The sequence below is a fragment of the Enhydra lutris genome, unplaced genomic scaffold (genome assembly GCF_002288905.1).
Source record: "Enhydra lutris kenyoni isolate GAN:26980312 unplaced genomic scaffold, ASM228890v2 scaffoldscaffold20, whole genome shotgun sequence".
Lineage (NCBI taxonomy): Eukaryota > Metazoa > Chordata > Mammalia > Carnivora > Mustelidae > Enhydra > Enhydra lutris.
In genome coordinates, this window is record NW_019154104.1 from 33096829 (window position 1) to 33116343 (window position 19515).

At 66.9% G+C, this 19515-nt stretch overlaps 1 protein-coding gene across 3 annotated transcripts; it reads right to left on the reverse strand.

The window, feature by feature from the left end:
• Positions 1 to 733: 733 nt before the first annotated feature.
• LOC111148765 (AKT serine/threonine kinase 1) lies at positions 734 to 17685 on the reverse strand. 3 transcript variants are annotated; one of them, XM_022505562.1, is made up of 13 exons: positions 17302 to 17685; positions 8135 to 8263; positions 5971 to 6082; positions 5719 to 5863; positions 5466 to 5597; positions 5330 to 5395; positions 4359 to 4427; positions 4066 to 4191; positions 3864 to 3992; positions 3566 to 3780; positions 3087 to 3174; positions 1796 to 1898; positions 734 to 1577 (listed from the first exon to the last, which is right to left on the reverse strand). In XM_022505562.1, the coding sequence occupies exons 1-13, from the start codon at positions 17345 to 17347 to the stop codon at positions 1498 to 1500; spliced, it is 1440 nt and encodes a 479-aa protein (XP_022361270.1). In that variant the 5' UTR covers positions 17348 to 17685; the 3' UTR covers positions 734 to 1497. The 3 variants fall into 3 exon arrangements, with proteins under 3 accessions (XP_022361270.1, XP_022361269.1, XP_022361271.1); XM_022505561.1 differs by having other exon boundaries at positions 5716 to 5863; positions 17302 to 17684; XM_022505563.1 differs by lacking the exon at positions 3864 to 3992 and having other exon boundaries at positions 5716 to 5863.
• Positions 17686 to 19515: the final 1830 nt, after the last annotated feature.

Genomic DNA, 19515 nt, shown 5'->3' on the forward strand with positions numbered 1-19515 from the left:
CAGCTGCACCGTTTCACCTTTGCACCGGCTGGCACTCAGGGCTCGGACCTGATGCCCACGTTTGTGTACGTGACACGAGGACGTCTCTTACCTCCAGAGCACCCATCAGGACGTCACGTCCAGTGCGTGTGTGTGGTTCCAGGAGAGCTGTGCCCTCTTGTGACTGGGGGCTGCTCCGGATGTGCCCCCGACCCGGCACTCCTCACAGGTGCTCCCTCCGGCAGAGGAGGACAGCCACCCTGCCTGAAACCACCCGGGGGTCTGGAGAGGGAGGGGCCTGCACCCCCACCTGCAGGCCCCATGCCCCAGGATCTGTGAATGGCCGGGACGTCCCGGCCACACCTGCAGGGGGAGTCCACAGGAGCGATGAGGAAGCGACGGCTCCCAGGCTCCCAGGCTCCCTCCGCCGTCGTGGGCTGGGCAGCGGGCGCCTGTCTGCTCGGAGCAAGCGGCCACCAGGGGGCACTGTCGCCCGTCCCTTGGTCGGCTGGGTCCAGTGGGGCCGCGCTCCCTGCTCCGCGCTCCCTGCTCCCCGACAGTCCCACGACAGTCCGACCGGCTGTGGGATGCTGCCAGGCCTCCTGGGCTGAGGGGGGTTCCCAGCTGGGCACGTGGACAGCCAGGGCATCTGCCCGCCCTCCCTCGCTCGCGGGGACAGGCTGAACGGAGCTCCCCCAACCCGCGCGCCAGCCCACGCGCTCTTTGACCCGCCGCCCAGCAAAACAAGCCAGAGTCGAAAAGCAGTGTTTACTGAGGGGTCTGGAGGGAAAGTCTCGTGGTAGTAAAAATAGTAAAGTCGAACGTAAAAAGCGCCCTGGGCGGCATGGCATCCAGCCTCGAGGCGCGGAGGGTGCGCCGCGGCCCCTCCCAAGGGGCGCTGGGCACACAGCGGGCCAGTGAAGCTGCGCCGAAGGACGGGTGCTACCTGGGGACACCGTCCCAGTGAGAAGCCCCCGAAGGGACCAAAGTGTGGGAGGGGCTTTCTGGTCACTGTGATTAAAAACCCCAAAATACAAGTGAACAGCGTAATACACAGCAACGGACTGCAACCTCGTTCCTCTGCCTCCGGGCGAGCCCGGCCTGGCCTGCCCCAGGAAAGGGACCAGGCCCGCGCGCCACAACCAGCTACTGCTGGTGCCCCTGGGCCGGGCCGAGACAGCTGGCGGGAGGGATGCAGGGGCCACAGGCAGGGCACCCAGACCCCACCTGCACGTGGCTGCATAAGGTCCTTGACCTTTTCCTACGTGACTCTAATCGTTCTGAAGGCCAAGGCCATGTCTGGAGACCGAGATGAAATAAATTAAAAACCCCGCAGGACGCCTTTCCTCGGAGGCTGGCCGCCTGCCCACAGCATGAAGCGTCTTCCCATCCCCGCCGGGAGGAGGGGCATGGCTCCTCCCACACGCACCCAGAAATCACACCAAACACACATGGTCCTGCGAGGCTTCCTCCCCGTCCCCTGCAGCCGCCAGGAGCAGGGCAGCCAGCTGGCCTCCCTCAGGCCGTGCCGCTGGCCGAGTAGGAGAACTGTGGGAAGTGGGGCCTCCGCTCACTGTCCTCACCCTCCATGTTGTCACCTGCGGGCGGGCGGGAGGGACGCTCAGATCCCAGCATGGGGAGCACGGCTACCATGCATCTGGAGAAACCGAGGCAGGCCCCAAGGCTCGCCTGCCTGGGGCCAGGACGGTCCCTCCCACCCCCATCACCACCAGCCTCGCGCAAGGGACCATCCCAGGCCTCAGAGGGAAGGGAACAAACAAGCTCGGGGGTTGGCCGGGAGGTAACCCTCCCTCACCCTGGTCGGGCGGCGTGATGGTGATCATCTGCGCCGTGAACTCCTCGTCGAAGTATCTGGTGTCCGTCTCTGACGTGACCTGTGGCTTGAAGGGTGGACTGAGCTGCAGGAACAAGGGCGGGGGCAGGTTTAGGCTGTACTCTGCAGTGCCCCAGGGCCTGAGCCCCCTGCCCCCCACCGACAGGGAAATGTCTCCAGGCCACACTGAGGCCATGGAACTTGGCTCCACAGGGAGACACACAAGGGAGGGTGGCGGCCTGGGACCCTGCAGACATGCCCCTTCCCCAGAGGCAGGCCGGCATCGCAGGGGGCCCCACAGCCCACCAGCTCCGTAGGGCCCCAGGCAGAGGTGACAAACCCATGCTCTTTTCTAGCTTTCCTCACTTCTTTCTGGTTCTCTTATGAGGTAAGGAGATGAAGAGGGATGCCACAGGACAGGGTGGGCGCCCAGCCCCATCCCTAGGGGGCACTCATAGCCTGCTCTCCTGACCACGGCCACTCAGCCTAGCCGCCAGGGGCTCCCACTTTGAGAATTCACGATAAAGGGACAGTCCCATCCCCACCAGGGCCAGTACGTGGTACTCCCATGCCGTGGCTCAGGGGGGCCATGGCTGCCCTCGGAGGGGACCCCAGTAGCACCCCGATAGTGCTGGGGTACAAGGTGAACTTGATATACTGGGCCCTCCCTGCCCGACTTCCCATGAGGAGAGAAGACCAGGCCTTTCTGTCTGCAGAACGGGGACAGGACAGGTCCTGAGCACAGGGCCTGGCTGGCCTCCTTTGCGGCTCAAGCACAGGGACACAGCCGAATCAGGCTGCAGAGGGTGTGTGGGAACTCTGCGGAGCCGGCGGTGGGAGGAGGGCCCCGCAGGCAAGCGCCGCCCCCGTACTCCAGGGCTGCCCTGCACAAGCTAGCAGCGCCGCCGGCCAGCTGTCGCTGGGCAGGGCAGGGGCACCCTGTCTTGCAGCATGTGGCCGGCAACGGGCCTGCACAGGGAGAGGACAGAAGCCAGCTGGAAGTCTGCTCGGTGACAGGGTGCCCAGCACACCCTGGTACGGCCCTCCTGAGCCTGCCGGGCTGGTCCTGTTCCACCCTAAGCCTGCAGCAGGAGGCCCTGAGGCCAGAGGGAGGGAGTGGGGGAGCAGAGATGGTGCTCCCACATCCCCGCCGGGGCGCCCTGTTCAGGGAGTCCATGCGGACACAGCTCCTCCCCGCAGGGCTCCGCAGGCAGAGCCCGGGCCCCAGGGGATGGGTATGGGGAGGGGCCGGGGGCGCCAGGCCCCCACCCACCTTCTTCTCATACACGTCCTGCCACACGACACTAGCGAAGAAACGGTGCTGCATGATCTCCTTGGCGTCCTCCGGGCCCCCTCCAAGCCTGCGGGGACAAGCCAACTGCCGCTGCCTGCCTGCCCGGCTCAGCAAAGGCCTGCCCCCCACCGGGCTCTAGTGCAGTGCAGGGACGGTGTTGGGGGGGGCACAGCGCCGGGGCCACGGCCTGGTCCTGGGGCCATAGGGGTAGGGTACTGCAACCCCTCTGGGGGGGCCGTGGACAGGCCGTGCCCCCGCGCGTGTAGAACACTGGGGAGGCAGGCACTGCTGGCACGGTGGGGTCTTCCTGAGCAGCTCTGGGAGGCTGCAAGGTCAGGGTCAAGGTGCCTGTCTGGCCCCAGCCAGCCTGGCCAAGGACGCGAACATCAGCCATCACTGTGGCCTGGACCCGGCCCCACTGTCCCGAGGGGAAACGGGGCCGGGGCTGCGCAGCTCACCTCTGCTTCGGGTCTTTCCGGAGCAGCCCCGACAGCAGGGACTTGGCCTCGGGGCTGAGCGTGCGCGGGAAGCGGAGCTCCTCCATGAGGATGAGCTCGAAGAGCTTCTCGTGGTCCTGGTTGTAGAACGGCAGGCGGCCGCACAGCATCTCGTACATGACCACGCCCAGCCCCCACCAGTCGACCGCCCGGCCGTAGTCATTGTCCTCCAGCACCTGGGGGCACAGGGCTGCGGGGTCACAGGCTGCCTGGGGGCACGAGGTCCCAGGCCGGCCCGGGGGATGCAGCAGGGGTGTACCTCGGGGGCCAGGTACTCGGGCGTCCCGCAGAAGGTCTTCATGGTGGCCCCGTCCTTGATGCCCTCCTTGCACAGGCCGAAGTCGGTGATCTTGATGTGCCCGTCCTTGTCCAGCATGAGGTTCTCCAACTGAGGGGCGGCCTCCAGGTCAGCACCAGCCCGCCCCGCCGCCCCGCCGCCCCCCGCCGCCCTGCCCGCCCACCTTGAGGTCGCGGTAGACGACGTTCTTCTCCGAGTGCAAGTAGTGCAGGGCGGACACGATCTCAGCGCCGTAGAAGCGCGCCCGGTCCTCGGGGAACACGCGCTCCCGGGACAGGTGGAAGAAGAGCTGCAGGGCCGGGGTGTGAGGGGTGCACAACCGCAGGGACCCTCCCCGTCCCCGCGCCGAGACCCTGAGAGCCCGACTCCCCCCGCCCCCCGTGGGCCCTATGCTGGGGAAGGGACATCCAAGGCTCTGGGAGGGCCGGCCCCAGGCGGGCCGCGCAGCCACCCTACCTCGCCCCCGTTGGCGTACTCCATGACGAAGCAGAGGCGGTCGTGGGTCTGGAAGGAGTACTTCAGGGCCTGTGGGGACGCAGAGCTGGTGCCCGGGCCCCGTCCCGCCCGGAGCCCCGACCCCCACAGGCCGTTCCCGAAGGAGCAGCTTGGGCTCTGCACCCAGTCTCGGCCAGCTGGGATCACAGAAGCCGGCAGGTTCTGGGGACAGTGAGGAGGCGTCCCTGCGGCCCCCCGCCCCCCGCACAGGAGGCAGGGCAGCAGCCAGACCCTCCGCGAGGGCAGGACGCGCCCAGGGCAGAGCTTCCCAGCCGCCTTCCTACCTCATGGCACAGGCGGCCTGGCTGGGAGAGGAAAGGCCCAGATGACCAAGTCGTCCCCCCAGGTGAGTGACCCCAGATCTAACCTAGCGGCCAGAAGGAGCTGCATTCACGGGAAGGCCAGCTCCGGACTTCAGGCAGCGGGACCAGCCACGCCGCACGGCCCCCGTCCCCACGGAGAACCCACAGGAGGGGGTGCCGCTGCCAGGCCAGAGGGGCAGGGGCTGGTATGCGGGGACCCCAGCGTCTCTGTCCACCGTGACGGGGGTGCTGCAGCCACGGGGCTGCACTGAGCGGGAGGGAAGGACGCGCAGCCTGGCCATGAGGAAGGGGGCGGGCTGACACGAAGGAGGTGAGACCAGCACAATGAGTGAGTCCAGGCAAACAACGGCACCTCTCGAAGGTGTCAGCTGCTTCTCGGGAGAAACTGCTTTAGCGAACAAACACGCTGGAGAAACACAGCCTGGCGTGTCAAATGGGGGGGGTGGGGGCCTCCCAGGGCCTCGGGCAGCGCAGAGGGAAGATTCAGGGCTCCCATCCCATTTGCTACCCCCACCCCTCCCAGCCTTGGGGGCCTCCATCCCCAGCCTGGACTCTGAAGGACACCAGCTCGGTCTGCAGGGACACAGGCACGGGGCCTCCAGGACTCACCGTCAGGAACGGATGCCTCGAGTTCTGGAGAACACGGTTCTCCGTGAGCGTGTGGGCGACCTCGTCCTGGAAGACAGGGCTGGGTGAGCGGCCCACCCCCGGCCCGCCCCAGCCCGCTCCCGGCCCTGCGCCCTACCTTAGCCACGATGACCTCCTTCTTGAGGATTTTCATGGCATAGTAGCGGCCCGTTGCCTTCTCCTTCACCAAGATCACCTTCCCGAACGTGCCCTTCCCCAGCAACTTCAGGTACTCAAACTCATTCATGGTCTGCGGGGCGGCGGGCGGTCGCCTGGGGTCAGGGGGGCCCTGCCCCCCCAGAATCCCGCCTCTCCGCCTCCCCGCGCACACGGGGCTCCCCGGCGGCCACGCGGGGGGAGGGCCTCACCACACGGTGCTTGGGCTTGGCCAGGGACACCTCCATCTCCTCGGCCCCCGAGTTGTCGCTGGGCGAGCCCGACCTGAAGTCCATCATCTCCTCCTCCTGCCTCTTAAGCCCGTCGGCCACCGTCTGGATGGCGGTCGTCCACTCCTCCCTGCAGGGTGGCAGGTCAGGGCCCGGGAACTGGGCCTGGACGCTGTGGACGCGGAAGCCCTGCTCCCCACACTACGCCCCCGCCGTGCCCACGGGTCAGCCTCGTACCGCTCCTCAGGGGTCTCCACGTGGAAGGTCCGCTCGATCACCGTGGTCCACTGCAGACAGCGGATGATGAAGGTGTTGGGTCGGGGCCGCTCCGTCTTCATCAGCTGGCATTCTGGGGGCGGAGCTGGCAGATGAGTGCCTGTACCCCCCCACACACGGCCCACCTGCCCCCCAGGACCCCATCCTGGGGCCACAGGAGGCCCACTCCGAGCCCCGGCCCCCCTCCTCGTACAGTGGGGCTGGGACACCTATTCCCGCCCAGACGCCATGCTCTGAGCAGTGAGGTGCCCCTGAGGGGCTGGCTGGGTCCTCTCGGCCCCCTGCCATCCTCTCCCTCGGTCCTCCGGGCTCTGAGCCTGTGCTGCAAACGAGGCCACGGCTCCACAGGCCAGACGGTGAGCGCGGGTGCCCCAGTGGGGGGCGGGCGGGAGGGAAAGCGGCTGGGCCCTGAGCAGCGACCCCTGCTGTCTTCCTGCCCCAGACTGCCGGGCCCTGCCCCCCACCCCCCCAGCAGGCCCGTTCCACGGCAGAGGCTGGTGGTGACTCAGCCTTCAGAGAGGCCAGGACTGCTCGGGCTGTACTCACCTACGCTGGTGACACCCCACCCCCCAGAGGCTGCCGATTCCAGATAAAGAGCCAGAACATGCACGCACACGGGGAGCACACAAGCACATGCACACCGGGCACGGGCACACACACCTGGAATGTGTGCACACACTGGGAGCCCAGGGACTGTGGAGATGCACCAGCCCAAGGGTGAGGCCATCGGGGACACTGCCCAGAAATCCTGGGCCAATGTCGGCCCAGCCTGTGTGAGCGGAGAGGGAGCCCAGGGCCGGCGCAGGGGCTTCTGGTGGTCCAGCACCTGGGCCTTGGCCACCCCAAGGGGCCCCGCGTGGGCTCAGCAGAGTGTAAGGAAGTGGCCCACCAGGGCTCTGCACCAGAAGGGGGCTTGGGACCAGCCTATGGGGAAGTGGCCTGTGTCAACATCTCAGAGCCTGGCTTCTCGCCCCCTCGCTCCCGCCATCCATCCCCAAGGAAAAGCCCCCCCAGCAGAGGCCGCAGCCCAGCCACCTCCCTGTCTGTGGCTCTGCACCTTGGCTGGGGCTCCAGCCGGCCTGTGTGGCCTGGCCTTAAGACCCCGGCCCCTCCCCCACTGCTCAGGCCACCCTCCGGACAGTGCCTGCCTCCTGCGAGCCTCCACAGGGTCCCCTTCGGCCCCCCTGCACTCTGCCCATACTGAACACTCCTGAGGACCCTCGCACTCCTGCCAGCAAGGTGGCACACGCCCCAGCCCCGGCCGAGGAGGCAGCGGAGGGAGCCCACAGATCGGCAAGCTGCAGGGGACGCTGGTGCCTGCCTCTGTCTCCCTTCCCCCGGGACCCTTACTCCACCCGCCTCTGTGGAAGCCTGAGGCTGGGGGGCGGGAGGGCTGCGGGACTCCGTGGACTCCACGGTAAAACCTCCCTGGGAGACCCCCAGGCTGGGAACTCCCCAACAGAAGCCCCTGGGGCGGGTACACTGGCAGCGGCGCACCCTGGGAAGACGGGCGGCCAAGGTCCGGGGGCGTCCCTGCTCAGACCCTGGACCAGAACCTGCCCCAGGCCTCGGGGGCAGTGGGACTGGGAAGGCGGAGCTAGCAAGAGCATGGAGGAGCCCGGACCCCCCACTGGACACTGGACTCTGGCATCCCAAGAGGGACCCAGGAGGCCTGTTGCTCCCTGAGTCCCTCCCTCATGCGCCCCCCGAACTGGGCCTGCATCCCAGGAAGTGCCAGGACAGAGCCAGGGACCCGGGTGCCCGGACCAGAAACAGAGACCAGGCAGAGGCCCACCGGGCTGAGCATCACCCCCTCCACACCCCCTGCAGCCCAGCTCTGTGTCTGGCGCTCCCCAGCCCCAGAGTCACCAGCCCTTGGGACTCAGCTCAGAGAGCTCCCACTGGCCAGAACCAGCCACTCACCAGTTCCCATGGGGACTCAGAACCAGCCCTGCCCCACCTGGTCCTTGGCCACTGCTGGCCCCAGACACGGAGGCCCAGGGGACGTCAGTGCGGGGGCTGCTGGGCACAGAGGACTCCTGGCACCCTGGCCGCCTGTCTAGCCAGGGCTGGCCCCACGCCCAACAGCACCGGACCACATCCCTGCGTGGCCATGGGCACTTACGAGCCACAGAGAAGTTGTTGAGAGGGGACTCTCGCTGCTCCACATCCTGGGGCCGCTCCTTGTAGCCGATAAAGGTGCCATCGTTCTTGAGCAGGAAGTACCTCGGTCGCCAGGTTTTGATGTACTCCCCTGAGGACACCCAGGCAGTGAGGGGCTGCGGCCACCAGCCCTGCTCCCCGCCTCCACCCCAACAGAAGCTCCGGCTCTGCTCCCCCTCCCCAGAAGCCCCGGCCCTGCAGCACGCCAGACGCTCGCTGTGCCTGAGCAGACAGGACACCCTAAACCCAGGACCCTACCCCTGCCCCTCACCCCCAGCATGGTGGGCAGGCTGCCTGCCAGGGCGTCGGGGCTGAGCGCTCCTCACCCACCTGGGGCCAGCCAGTTACTGCAGTGACCGGGGCCCGGGGACTGCCCACCACAGCCAGTCCCTGGCCTGCGGGTTGGAGCCTGGCGTCCGGAACTGAGAGGACAGTGACTGAGACTTAAGGCCCAACCCCCGGGGCTGGGCACCAGGACAGCCCCTCAACACCCTGCCCAGAGCCCCAAGGAGAAGCCAGACCCTGGAGGTATCCGTGTGGTCCTCGGGCTGTGAGCCCCAACCCTGACCCCCATGGCGCACGATGAGTTACCCAGGTACACGGGGAACTTTCCCCAAAGTTTCGCCACATCAGCCATAAACAGGCGTTCACACTTAAGAACCAGAGCAGATGTCCTCTGCGATATTCGGGCGACTGTCATTTTTCATACTGACACCCAGAAAAAAAATGTTTCATTTACATTTTGCCGAGCAAGGAATTTGAACAACAACGGAGAACTTCCTAATTAGACAACTGCTTTATCACAGGGGCCACTGGGCAGCAGGTGGGGGGGGGGGCTGGGGTCCCCAAGCTCTGGGCCCAGGCATTCCCTCCCAGCTGAGCCCCAGGGGAGGGGGGCGAGCAAAGGCCCCATGCTGGACCGGGCGCCTGTGCTCCCCGCGCCTCACCACCCAGCCCCTCCCTACCAAGGGCCTCCGGCCGTGGCCTCTGAGAGCCAGTCCTGCCTCTGCTCCGCCCAGTGTGCCGCTGTAGGCCCAACAGGGCCAGCTCAGGGAGCACCCGAGGGATGGCCGGTAGTGACCTGCCCCATACCCCAACAGCATTTAGTGGGATCTCCGCCCGGTTCCGCCGAGCACCGCCAGCCCGGGAAGACGCTGGGAAGGCTGCGGTCAGGTCTCATGTGGACGCCGCTCCTGGGACTCCCCCCACCCCCAGACACCCCTTCCCTGCTGGTGCAGCGGGTGGGCAAGAGCAGAGCAGGCTCCGGGGGGGGGCTGTGCGTGGCCCACCACCCGCGCCGTCCCGGGCCGCTCGCTCCCACCCGCCTGCGTGCCAGTCTGGAGCTGTCGGCCCCTGATGGAGTGCCTCCCATCCTGCCAGCTGCCGCTCCCCGGGACGCTAACTGAGCGGGGAGACTGATGCGCGCCTCGCCCGCACAGACCCCAAATCCATCTTAATGCACCAACTGCCACCAGCCCCCACCGTGCCCGCACGGCGCCCCAGCACCGTGCCCCGTGTGTGCAGTTGGGGCGTGTGCGCCTGCCCAGCAGCACCCACGTATCAGAGGGGGCCTCAGTTTCCCCACTGGGTCCAGGATCCCTGGAACGGGGGTGCTGGTGCTGCTAAGAAGCCACGACTCGCCCTGCACCCGTGGTCTAGCAGCCTCCAACCCCTCCCCCACTCCAGGGCCAGGAAGGCTCTGGAAGCCAGAACTGGGGAGTGGGGGGCGAGGAGGCAAGGGAGCAACACTGGCAGGGACGAGGCGGAAGGGCAGGCTCAGCCCCAGCTAAGCCTCGGACAAGGCCCGGGAGGACAGGCGGGGACTCTGCTGGCCCTCCGCCAGCCCCCAGCCCCAGGGCACTGAAGGGGGGACCATGGTAGGTCCCCAGCTGGCCCCCTCCCCGCCTGTGCCCCACATGGCTGAGCCCAAGAGCCACACAACACACAGGTGGGATGAAGGCCCAGGGAAGGCGGCCTCACTCGGCCCCCGACCTGGGCAGCTGGGCCCACAGACCCCCTGGGGAAGACCCCCCAGGGAGAAGTGGGGACCCAGGGGAGGACCCCCTGGGGAGGCTGGGGCTGAGGCTCTGAGACACACAGACCCCTTCTGCCTGGCAGGGTGCACCCTGGTGGCCACCTGGGGCCGCCGCGGTACCAGAGGCATCCTGGGCTGTGGCCTGTCTCTGAACGAGTCCAACCCAGGCCCCAGAGTCCTGAGGGTCTGGGGTGACACAGGCTGGACCCTGTGGTGGCTGCAGCCACCCCTGGGCCTAAGCACCGCTGTCCTCAGCCACAGGACTGCAGCCATGGGCGTGGGCCGGGGACACCCACCATCCAGGGCTGCTGGTGGGAACCCCGGCACCTTCACTCTGGGCAGGGGACAAACAGGGAAGACCAAGTCGGCCCTTCAGGACACGACTCCCTAAACAGGGGTGTCTGCCACTCCTCTGGGGACAAACGCCTGCCCACAGCCGGGGGATCTCCTGGCAGCCGCCTATGCGCAACAGGAAGCAGCCTGGACCCGGACCCAGGCCCAGGGCGCGTGTCTGGTCCCTGGCCCTCGCAGCCAGAGCCCAGGACCCCCAGAGCGGTCTCCATCCCCCGCTTCCCTCCCCATCCTCCCCATGCCAACATTTCAGACCAAGGCCCACACAGGGTCTCCGCAGAGGCCCAGACCAGTCTGAGAATCCCCTGCATACGGCCCAGCAGCCCAGCCAGGAGGACCGCATACCTGCTGCCACGAGACAGGAGCCATGGTGAAACTGCGGGCAAGCACCCCTACCCAGAGGATCTCTACCTGGGCAGGCAGCTTCTCCTTCCCTGCTCAGGGTTCTCTTAGAAGCCCAGCCCTGGGCCGGGGTCAGGGAGGGACCCACAGTGCCCCAGGACCCACAGAACCACACCCACCCGTCGGAGACCACATCTCGCCCAGCCACCAGACCGGGGGCGGGGGGCCCTCACGCCCTCCTGAGCCCCTTCACTCCCACACGAGGGCGCCCAGGGAAGGGCCCCAGCTGGGGTCGAGGCAGGGCGTGCAGGCTAAGCCAGGGTCCTAGTTGCCCAGAGCAGGACTCCCCTAGCTCCTACCACCCCTCCAGGGCCCCCTGGCTCCCAGCACCAGCCCCTCGGTGTCCCCTGTGTCATCCACCAGGAGGGACCTTCCAATACCCCGGCTCATCCTGGCAGCCAGCTCAAGCCCAGAAAAAGGCTGGAGGACCCCAGAAGAAGGGGGGTTCTTTGTTAGCAACCCTGGCACCCCACAGCCCAAAACACACTGACAAGGCAACATGGCAAGGGCTCAGGGACAAGACAGGCAGAAGACCTGGGGGCTGGATCCCAAGCTGGGGGCAACCCAGGGGTCCCACCACAGCCCGGGCCTGACGCTCCAGAGTCCTCCACACCATGGGGGTCCCGGCACGCTACCCCCCACCCCCAATTCAGCTGCCGCACCCTGAGCTCCACGAACATTCCCTCCCAAGTCCCTGGTTCTCGGGGAAACTGCTGGATAAACACTTTGCCGCGGCAGCGGCAGCGGTGCGGGCGGCTGGCAGGGTGCCAGGCAGCGCCGAGCTGTTTCTCCACAGCAAAGCGAGCCCCAGCAGGCCCGGGGAGCAGGCGCCAGCTGACAGCGGCGACCGTGCGGTCCCCTGCCGCCAACACATCCATGGCGGGCCGACAGCTGCGGGGCGCTCATTTACCTTCTCCGGCACAGTGAGCAAACGGCCCCGCTGACGGCAGCCCATCCATCCCGCCCGCCAGGACGGGGCAGGCGGTGTGCAGGCACGGGTCATCCCAGGGGGCCCAGCCTGCCAGGCCTCTGCCCTCGTGCAAGCCAGGGTCCCGGGTCCCCACACTACCAGCAGGACACGAGAGCACAGAATGACATCGGAAGCCAAGAGTGCCCTGGGGGTCGGAGGGGGGGGTCACAGCCCCACTCAGACAGGGCCCCGGCCCGTTGGGGTGCACCACACCAACCTGCCCCCCGAGACGGAGGCTCTCCAAGGGCAGCATCACGGGTCCTCCCGGAGGCCAGGCTCGGATGGCCAGTGTGGCTGAGAGGAGGCAGCCACTCCGTGCCCAGCAGCAGGCGACACGGGGAAGACAGTCGCTCCCCTACCAAGGCCCTGAGCCAGGCTGGGCCCACCCCCAGCCCACCATCCCACCCTGCCCTCCCCTCCCAGAAGGCCCCCCTGACAGGGCTCATTATGCCCACCGGCCACCTGGGGAAACTGAGGCCCAAGCAGGGGACTCTCAAGGTCACAGAAGGTGAGCAGAGACGCAGGACCTGCTGTCCAGGCTGGGCTCACTCCAGATCACCAGACAAGCTCTTCACGAGTCTGGTTCTGCCCTCCAGCAGGCAGGCCCCAAAGTCAGGGCCCGAGGCACACAAGTGGACGCTAGAGCACAGAGAAGGCACTGGGGCCGCTCCCCGCCTCCCTCCTGCCTCAGGACGGCGCCTCCCACCCCGGCTGCCCAGATGTCCCACCGGCGGCCATCCTCCTCGCAAGCCCACCTCAGCCCGGCCGCCGCGCCGCCTCTGCATGCAGGCGGGAGGAGGGGCCTCCCGGAGTCCCGTGCCCGCTGCCGCACGTCCACACCCCCCAGGATGTGCCCCGTGGCTTGGTCCCACAGCCTGTGCCCACCCCCACTGTCTCACTGCTAGTCCCTGCCCTTTGCCCACGTCCCGGCTCACCCAGAGCCCCCGCGGATAAGGTCATGGCCCCCCTGCCCTGGTGCCCCGCTGCTATGCCCTGCCCACCCCCCAGCCTCTCCCCATTCCAGTCTCCCTTGACCAACCAGCCACTGGGCCACCTGCCACACCTGCCCTCACCACAGCGGGGTTCAGGGGGCTGGGAGGTCAAGCGGCGGCCCCAGACCCATCAGCCCCCAGCTGCCCCCTATCTGCGGGACCTCTGGTCCCAGGCCTGGGTCCCAGGACTGGGGCTGCAGTCTGGGGGCCCAGCTGGGGACCCGTAAACCCAAATCCAGAGTAAAGAGACCCTACCCCAGAGCACCAGGGCCAGCAGCAGCACGGAGGCACCCCTCCCCAAGCAGGCCGTCAAGTCTCACGTCCCCGAAACAGGGATCTAGTCCACTATTTCTGAAGGCTAAAGAGAACCCCCTGAAGGCAGGAGAAAGGAAAGCAAAGGCCGGGCCAGGAGGGGACGCGCGGCTCCCAGGAGCGGGCTCATGGCTCGCCTTGCCCAGTCCACCCTAGCCGGGAGTCCCAGGGTCTCTGCCAGCCGGTCAGAGCCAGATCTGGGCCTGGGGGAGGGGGGCCTGCCCCTGCCAAGTGGAGAGGAATGGCAGACTATCAGCCAGCCCATGGTGGGGTGGCCCCGTTGGGTGGGCGCAGAGCCACAGCTGCAGGCTCTGGTTACGGGCCCACAGGGACGGCATTGGCCCCAAGCCCAGCTGGGTGTGCCCGGGCAGGAGGGACGCCAGCAGTGGCCGAGCCAGCTCCCACCCCACGCTGTCCCACAGCACTTCTAGGAACCGGGCCTGGTGTAACCCAGGCCGGCCTCCCCTGAGAGCTGCTGGCAGGAGGGGGCCCGGCCCCCTCATCCCAGGCCCCAGTGTCCCTTATGCCACAAGGGCACCGCAATGCCTAGGGCCAGCTGGAGGGAGCCTAGGCCCCTCCCTACCCTGCACAGAGCCTGGCCCACCGCAGGGCTGCCCTGCCCAAAGAGCACGCCACAGCCACCTGCTGGGGCCACCAACACCGGCCAAGGCACCCAGGGTTGGCGGGCGGTGACCCCTCACGCCCCAAGCAAGTCACCCCAGCTTCCTCTTCTGTTGTTTGTTCTGCACGGAGAACCCAACAGGCTCACAAAACAGGAAACAGCCCCCAGCAACGGCGGCCACGGCCACGGCCACACACCTCCCAGCCCCAGGCCTGCCTGCCCTGCACCGAGCTGCCCCACGGGCAACGCCTGGGCCCTGCCGGACACGTGGCTCAGCAAGAGCCGCCTCCTGGACCAGGGGCTGCCGTAACCAAAGCCACGGCCACCTCGGCGTGACCTGGACGGGTGCTAGGGCCGCCCCTCCCTGACAGCCAGGGAGACTGAGGCACACAGGAAGCCCAGGGCAGACCTGCCCTCCAGCCTGGGCCACAGGCTCTGGGGAGCCGACGTGCACCTTCGCTGTTCCCGCTGAGCCCCCTGCTCTGGCGAGCAGCCGGCGGCACCTCGTGCAAACCCCAGGGCCACTGGGGCCCAGAAGTGCGGTAAACAGGCCCCTGGGCCTACGTCCCCGCATCTGCCCAGCAGAGCTCCGAAGGGGAGCAAGGCCGCCTCCACATGGGGCCACAAAACCAGGGATGGAGGAGGGCCTGTGCCACCAAAGTGGAACCGCCATCTCACCCCCTCGGAGCCACATGAGGGACACAAGCAATGCCATGGCCACGACAGGAAGCGGGACGTTGCCACAGCTGAGGGAGGGGCGGTGGGAGAAACCACAGCCCCAGGGGCCCAGTCCCCGCCAGGACCCTGTGGACCGACACAGCCTGGAACCCGAGGAGGCCAGACCCCCCTCCACGTGCCTGCAGATGTCACCGGTCACGCGCCCCCACGCCAGCCCCAGGAGCCGAGAAGCCCCACTCCCACAGGCCAGCTGCCCAGAGGGGCCGGGCCGGCCTCACGGTGCTCTGGTGAGGATGTCCCTCCCGGCCGCCCACTGGCCTGCACCAGCACGGGGGTGCCCGCCCAAGGCTCCCCACCCCACTCCAGACCCCTTCCTTCAGGAGAGGGGAGGAAGGCGGCTTCCTCCCCTCTCCGGGTCCACCTGGTCCAGCCGGCCCGTCCGGGGCTGCGGAACACCCAGGAAAACCCCACGAGCCTGGCTGGGCATGCGGCGCACATGGTCACAGGCTCCAGCAGTGGGGCCAGGGGCAGAGACGCCCCAAACCAGCTGCACAGGCTGAGGCCATGGCCTTCGCCCAGAGCGGTCTGAAGACAACGGACGCCGCAGGCCAAGCTCAGCTGGACCGACGCCCCGGAGCACCTGCTTCTTTTAAACTGCCGACCTTTAAGTCCCAGGAGAAGGCCCAGAAGGGACCAAACGTTGGCAAAGTCCAATTTCCGCTGAGCCCTGGCGGCTGGTGCTGGGTTCGCGGCTCGTTGCTTGGGGCGTCTGCCTGTCACTCGGGACACGGGTGTCACATCACCCAGCTCCTGCTCAGGAAGCCCGCCCAGCTCTGGGGACCCCTGTCTGCCCAGCCTGCCTCCCAGCTGGAGCTCACTCCTGGGGACCAGCTCCCCAGTGCACACACTGGGACACTGAGGCCCAGGGGGCCTGACTGGCCCACAGAACAGGTCCCTGCTCAGCCGGAAATCACCACCCAGGCTGGGCTCCCCACCGCCCACGGTGGCAGCTCTGACCCAGGGCACAAAGCATCAGGACACCCAGGAGACAGCCCAAAGGTCACCCCCCACAGAGGACGCCCACCTCCCCAAGGGGAGCAGGACACCCTCTCTCCTGACCTGAGGCTGGGGCCAGACCGCAGGGCCTGGAGGCTGCGGAGGCTGCTGGACCCTGACTTTGGGCCCCGGTAAACCACATGCCGAACGTCAGCACACAGGTCCCCGCCACCATTCCTATCACATACACAGGGACACCAGGGTCCAAAGAGCTCAAAACAGATCTGCAGTAACAAAGCAGCTAAATCACATTCAAACTCAGCTCTCCAGACACCCCACTGGGCACCATCCCCGTACCCTACCCCCAGCACCTTCAGAAGGCATGTGCCCCGAGTGGCAACTGGAATTCACCCAGGCCTCAGAAAGGCATCCCCGCCCCAGCCTGGCGGGCCAGCGCACGTGCCGGTGACCATCAGTCAACACGTATTTGCCAAGGACGGAGAGGTACCGGTCCCATCGTGGGCTGTGGGTGTGTGCTGCTGCCAGGCCCAGAGAAAAGGCACGGGGCCAAGTCAAGGGGGAGGGGACACCAAAGGGGTCTATGAGAGGAGGCAGACAGGGCCGGACCCTGCAAAGGGGCTCCAGGAGGGAGGCAGGACTCCTGGGGAAACAAGGAGGTAGTACGCAGTGGGGGAGGGGATCAAGAAGGCAGGTGGGTGCAGGGTGCTTAGGGGAAGCTGGGCGGAAGGGCTCCCCACGGACCACAGGGCCTGGAGCCTCCTCACCTCCGTGTCAAGGCTCAGTGCACTGGCCTCCCTACAGCTGCCAAACTGAACTCTAGAACACGCCGCTGACCACATCCTCGATCCTCTGTTTCAAGCCCTCTGCAGCCCCCGACCCCTCAGCCCTGTCACCTCTCACCTCCCCCTGCCGCTCCTGCAGGCTCCCAGCCTGCTCTGCCAGGGAGCTCCTATGCATCCTACAAAACCCAGGCTCGAGACACCCGCCTCTGCCACACCTCCCTGTCTGCTCCCTCTGCTGCCAATGTTCCCTCCCAACAGCCCGTGGGGTCCTGGAGCGGGATGGGGCACCCTCCAGCCATCTGCCGGAGGGCACAGGTGAGGAAGTAGCGAGCTGGGGTCACCACAGCTTTGGGAAGGGGCAGGTCTGGAGGAAGAGGAAGCTGGGCGGGGGGGTCGCTAAGCCCTACCCTGAGGTGGGAGGGAGTCACCCACCTGGGCACCTGGACGGAAGCCTATCTAGCCCCCACCTCCCATCCCCGAGCAACGACAGGGCTGTGGAGCAGGGGCTGTGGGCAAGGCTACAAAGCAAGGGGCCGAGGCCACGGCTCCAGCCCCACTAGGCCCCGCCAAGCCCCTCCCTGGGCGCAGAAACCTCAGTGCAGACAGGGGAGGCTGGGCGGGTGCCGGGCTCAGGCCATTGACTGCTCCAGCACAAACACAACCCAAGCCGGGCCCCTGGGTGGTGCAGGCGCCTCCCCCCTTCCCAGCCCAGGCCTGAGGCAGGCACCAGGCCAGGCCCAGCAACTCTGCCCTGCCCTCAGGAGCCCTCGGGCAGTGCCCGGGGCCGCCAGCGAGCCAGGCCTTGGACGGGCCCCAGTGTCCTCACTGCCTTCCAGGAAAGCAGGGAGGGAGGCAGCAGGGGCTCTCCGGCCCGAGGGCCCTAGCCAGACAATCACGGTGCCGGCCGAGGGAAAGCCTACAGGCTAGCTCCAGGACCCCGGCCCCGACCCGGCCGCGAGGGCACTGACCTCTCTTGTGCAGCCAACCCTCCTTCACGATGGCCACGTCGTTCATGGTGCCCGGTTCCAGGAGCTGGGGCAACCCCAGCGCCACTCACGGTCCCCTCCTGGCAGTGTCGCCCCGAGCCCAGCTGATGTACCCAGCGTCTGGAAGAACTGAAGGGAAGGGTGTGAGGCAGTGTCCGGGTTGGGGCCGCCCCTCCAACCCCACGGTGAGCCCGGGAAGCGCTCTGCACCTAGGGTCCCATTGGGGCCCCCTTCCCACATGGCCGCCCCGCTCACAGCCCAGAGCTGCTGCCGCCCCCCACTTGCTTCCACCACAGCACCTGACAGAATATTCACATGATTCCATCTGTTCCCTGGGGCCAGGCCTCCCCTGCCCCTGGGGTGCAAGCCCCCCCCCCCCCCCCCTGACCCCCCCGACCTCAGCCTGTGACGCATCATGCATATGCCTTTGTACAGATCACCCCCATCCCCAAAGGCCCTCCTCACATATTCCAGCCTCCATAACCTGCCACCCCAGCAGAGGCCACCTCCTCCAGGTAGCCCCTCTGACTGCTTGGCCTGCCCAAGCCCCTGGTAAGTTGCCCCTGTTCTCCCTGCCCACGCTGTAACCCCCCGCCCCCATAGGCTAGGGTGCTCTGAGCAGGCCCAAGATTCCTCCTTCTTGCCCCAGACTAGGAAAGAAGAGAAATTCAAACACAAAGCAAGTAGGACCAGGAGACCAGGCGACTGGCGCCAATGAGAGCCCAGAATCCTCCGGGGTGACATATAAACCCCTCCCCAAGAAACCCCAGGCCCCTCCTGAACCACAGGAGCCCTGCTGTTCTGAATCTGGCTCATTCATAGGGCCAGCACGTGGCCGGCATCCCTGGTTCTGCCAGGATCAGCCCCAGGGACAAAGAAAGGTTCGGATGGGTCCAGTCTGTAAGCAGCACCCAGCCCCAGGTGGTTACGAGCCCACAATTACAGCGCTCCAAGGCAACAAACGGGGGTGTGCGGTCCACCGGCAGCCTTCTCCTGAACACACACTTTGGCCGCTGAACCAGAAGGGTCCTTCCCATCTCTCCCTGCTGGATGAACTCCTAGGCATCCCTCAAAACCCAGTTCAAACATCGCCCATTCTGGGCATCCCAGGAAAGATCACTCTTCTGCTAGCCCCCCACACAAGCACTCCTGAGGGCAGACCGGCAGAGACCCCCCCACCCCTAGGCAAGGAGGACCCCTGAGGACCTCCGCACTGGATCCCAGCACGGGTTTTCCTACAGCTACCTAGGCGTTCCCGGGAACACACCTCACTGGCCTCCTGAGGCGGGGGTTGGGACCCAGAGAAGGGCTGCTGTGCACAGAAGGTCCTAGGCTAAATTTAGTAGAGCGGGAAGACCCCACTGCCTGTGTCTCCTGCCAGCCCAGAGAAGACCCAACTCTGTCCCAGGAGGAACGGGCCCAGTGAGCTCAGCAGGCCATGGGGCAGCGACAGGCAGCAAGATGGAGGAAGGAAGAGACCTCCAAGGACAGGGCTCTGTGCCCCTGCACAGCGGGGGGGGGCCTGGAAGGGGAGGGGGGCCCCTCTGGTGACACACGTGGGCGTGGCCTGGACACAGAGGGCTGGACCCAAAGACCTCTAGATGTCCCCCGCCCTCACCCCGCCCAAGCAGGGCCTGCTGCTGACAGAGTCGGACAGCTGTCGAGCCCCGTGTGTAAAAATATATCTGTGCTCACGCGTGGGGTGGTGCACACTCTCAGAGAAATGAACAGACCACGCCAGCGCCTGGGCTGCCGCTGGGCACAAGGCCAAAGGGACAGAGGGTCCCCTTTTCCCACGACCACACTGCCAGTGCCTTTACCATAAAAGTGTGTCAGTGCCATGATTGTTTACGGAACAACTTGCCCAAAATTTGCTTGTGCTCTTAAAGGACCCCCTCTGTCTCCAAACACTGGTTTGTGAACTGCATGTTCAACTGGGGGACAGCAGGGAACCCATACACCCCCCCACCCCGTGCACCCCCGCCCTTCACTTGGCCCAGGGGCTCAGAGCAGCCAGGAGTAGCCTGGAGCAAGCCTGGGGGCCCTCTGGCTACAGAGCACAGGCCCGTGCCCCCTACTCTGTCCACCATGGCAATACACAGGAACCAGTCGGCCGGTGGGCAAGTTCACCAGTCGCCCCCCCCACCCCCCAACCTGGGAGGCAAGTCCCAGCCCCTCGCCGGGCCCCAGCCTCCG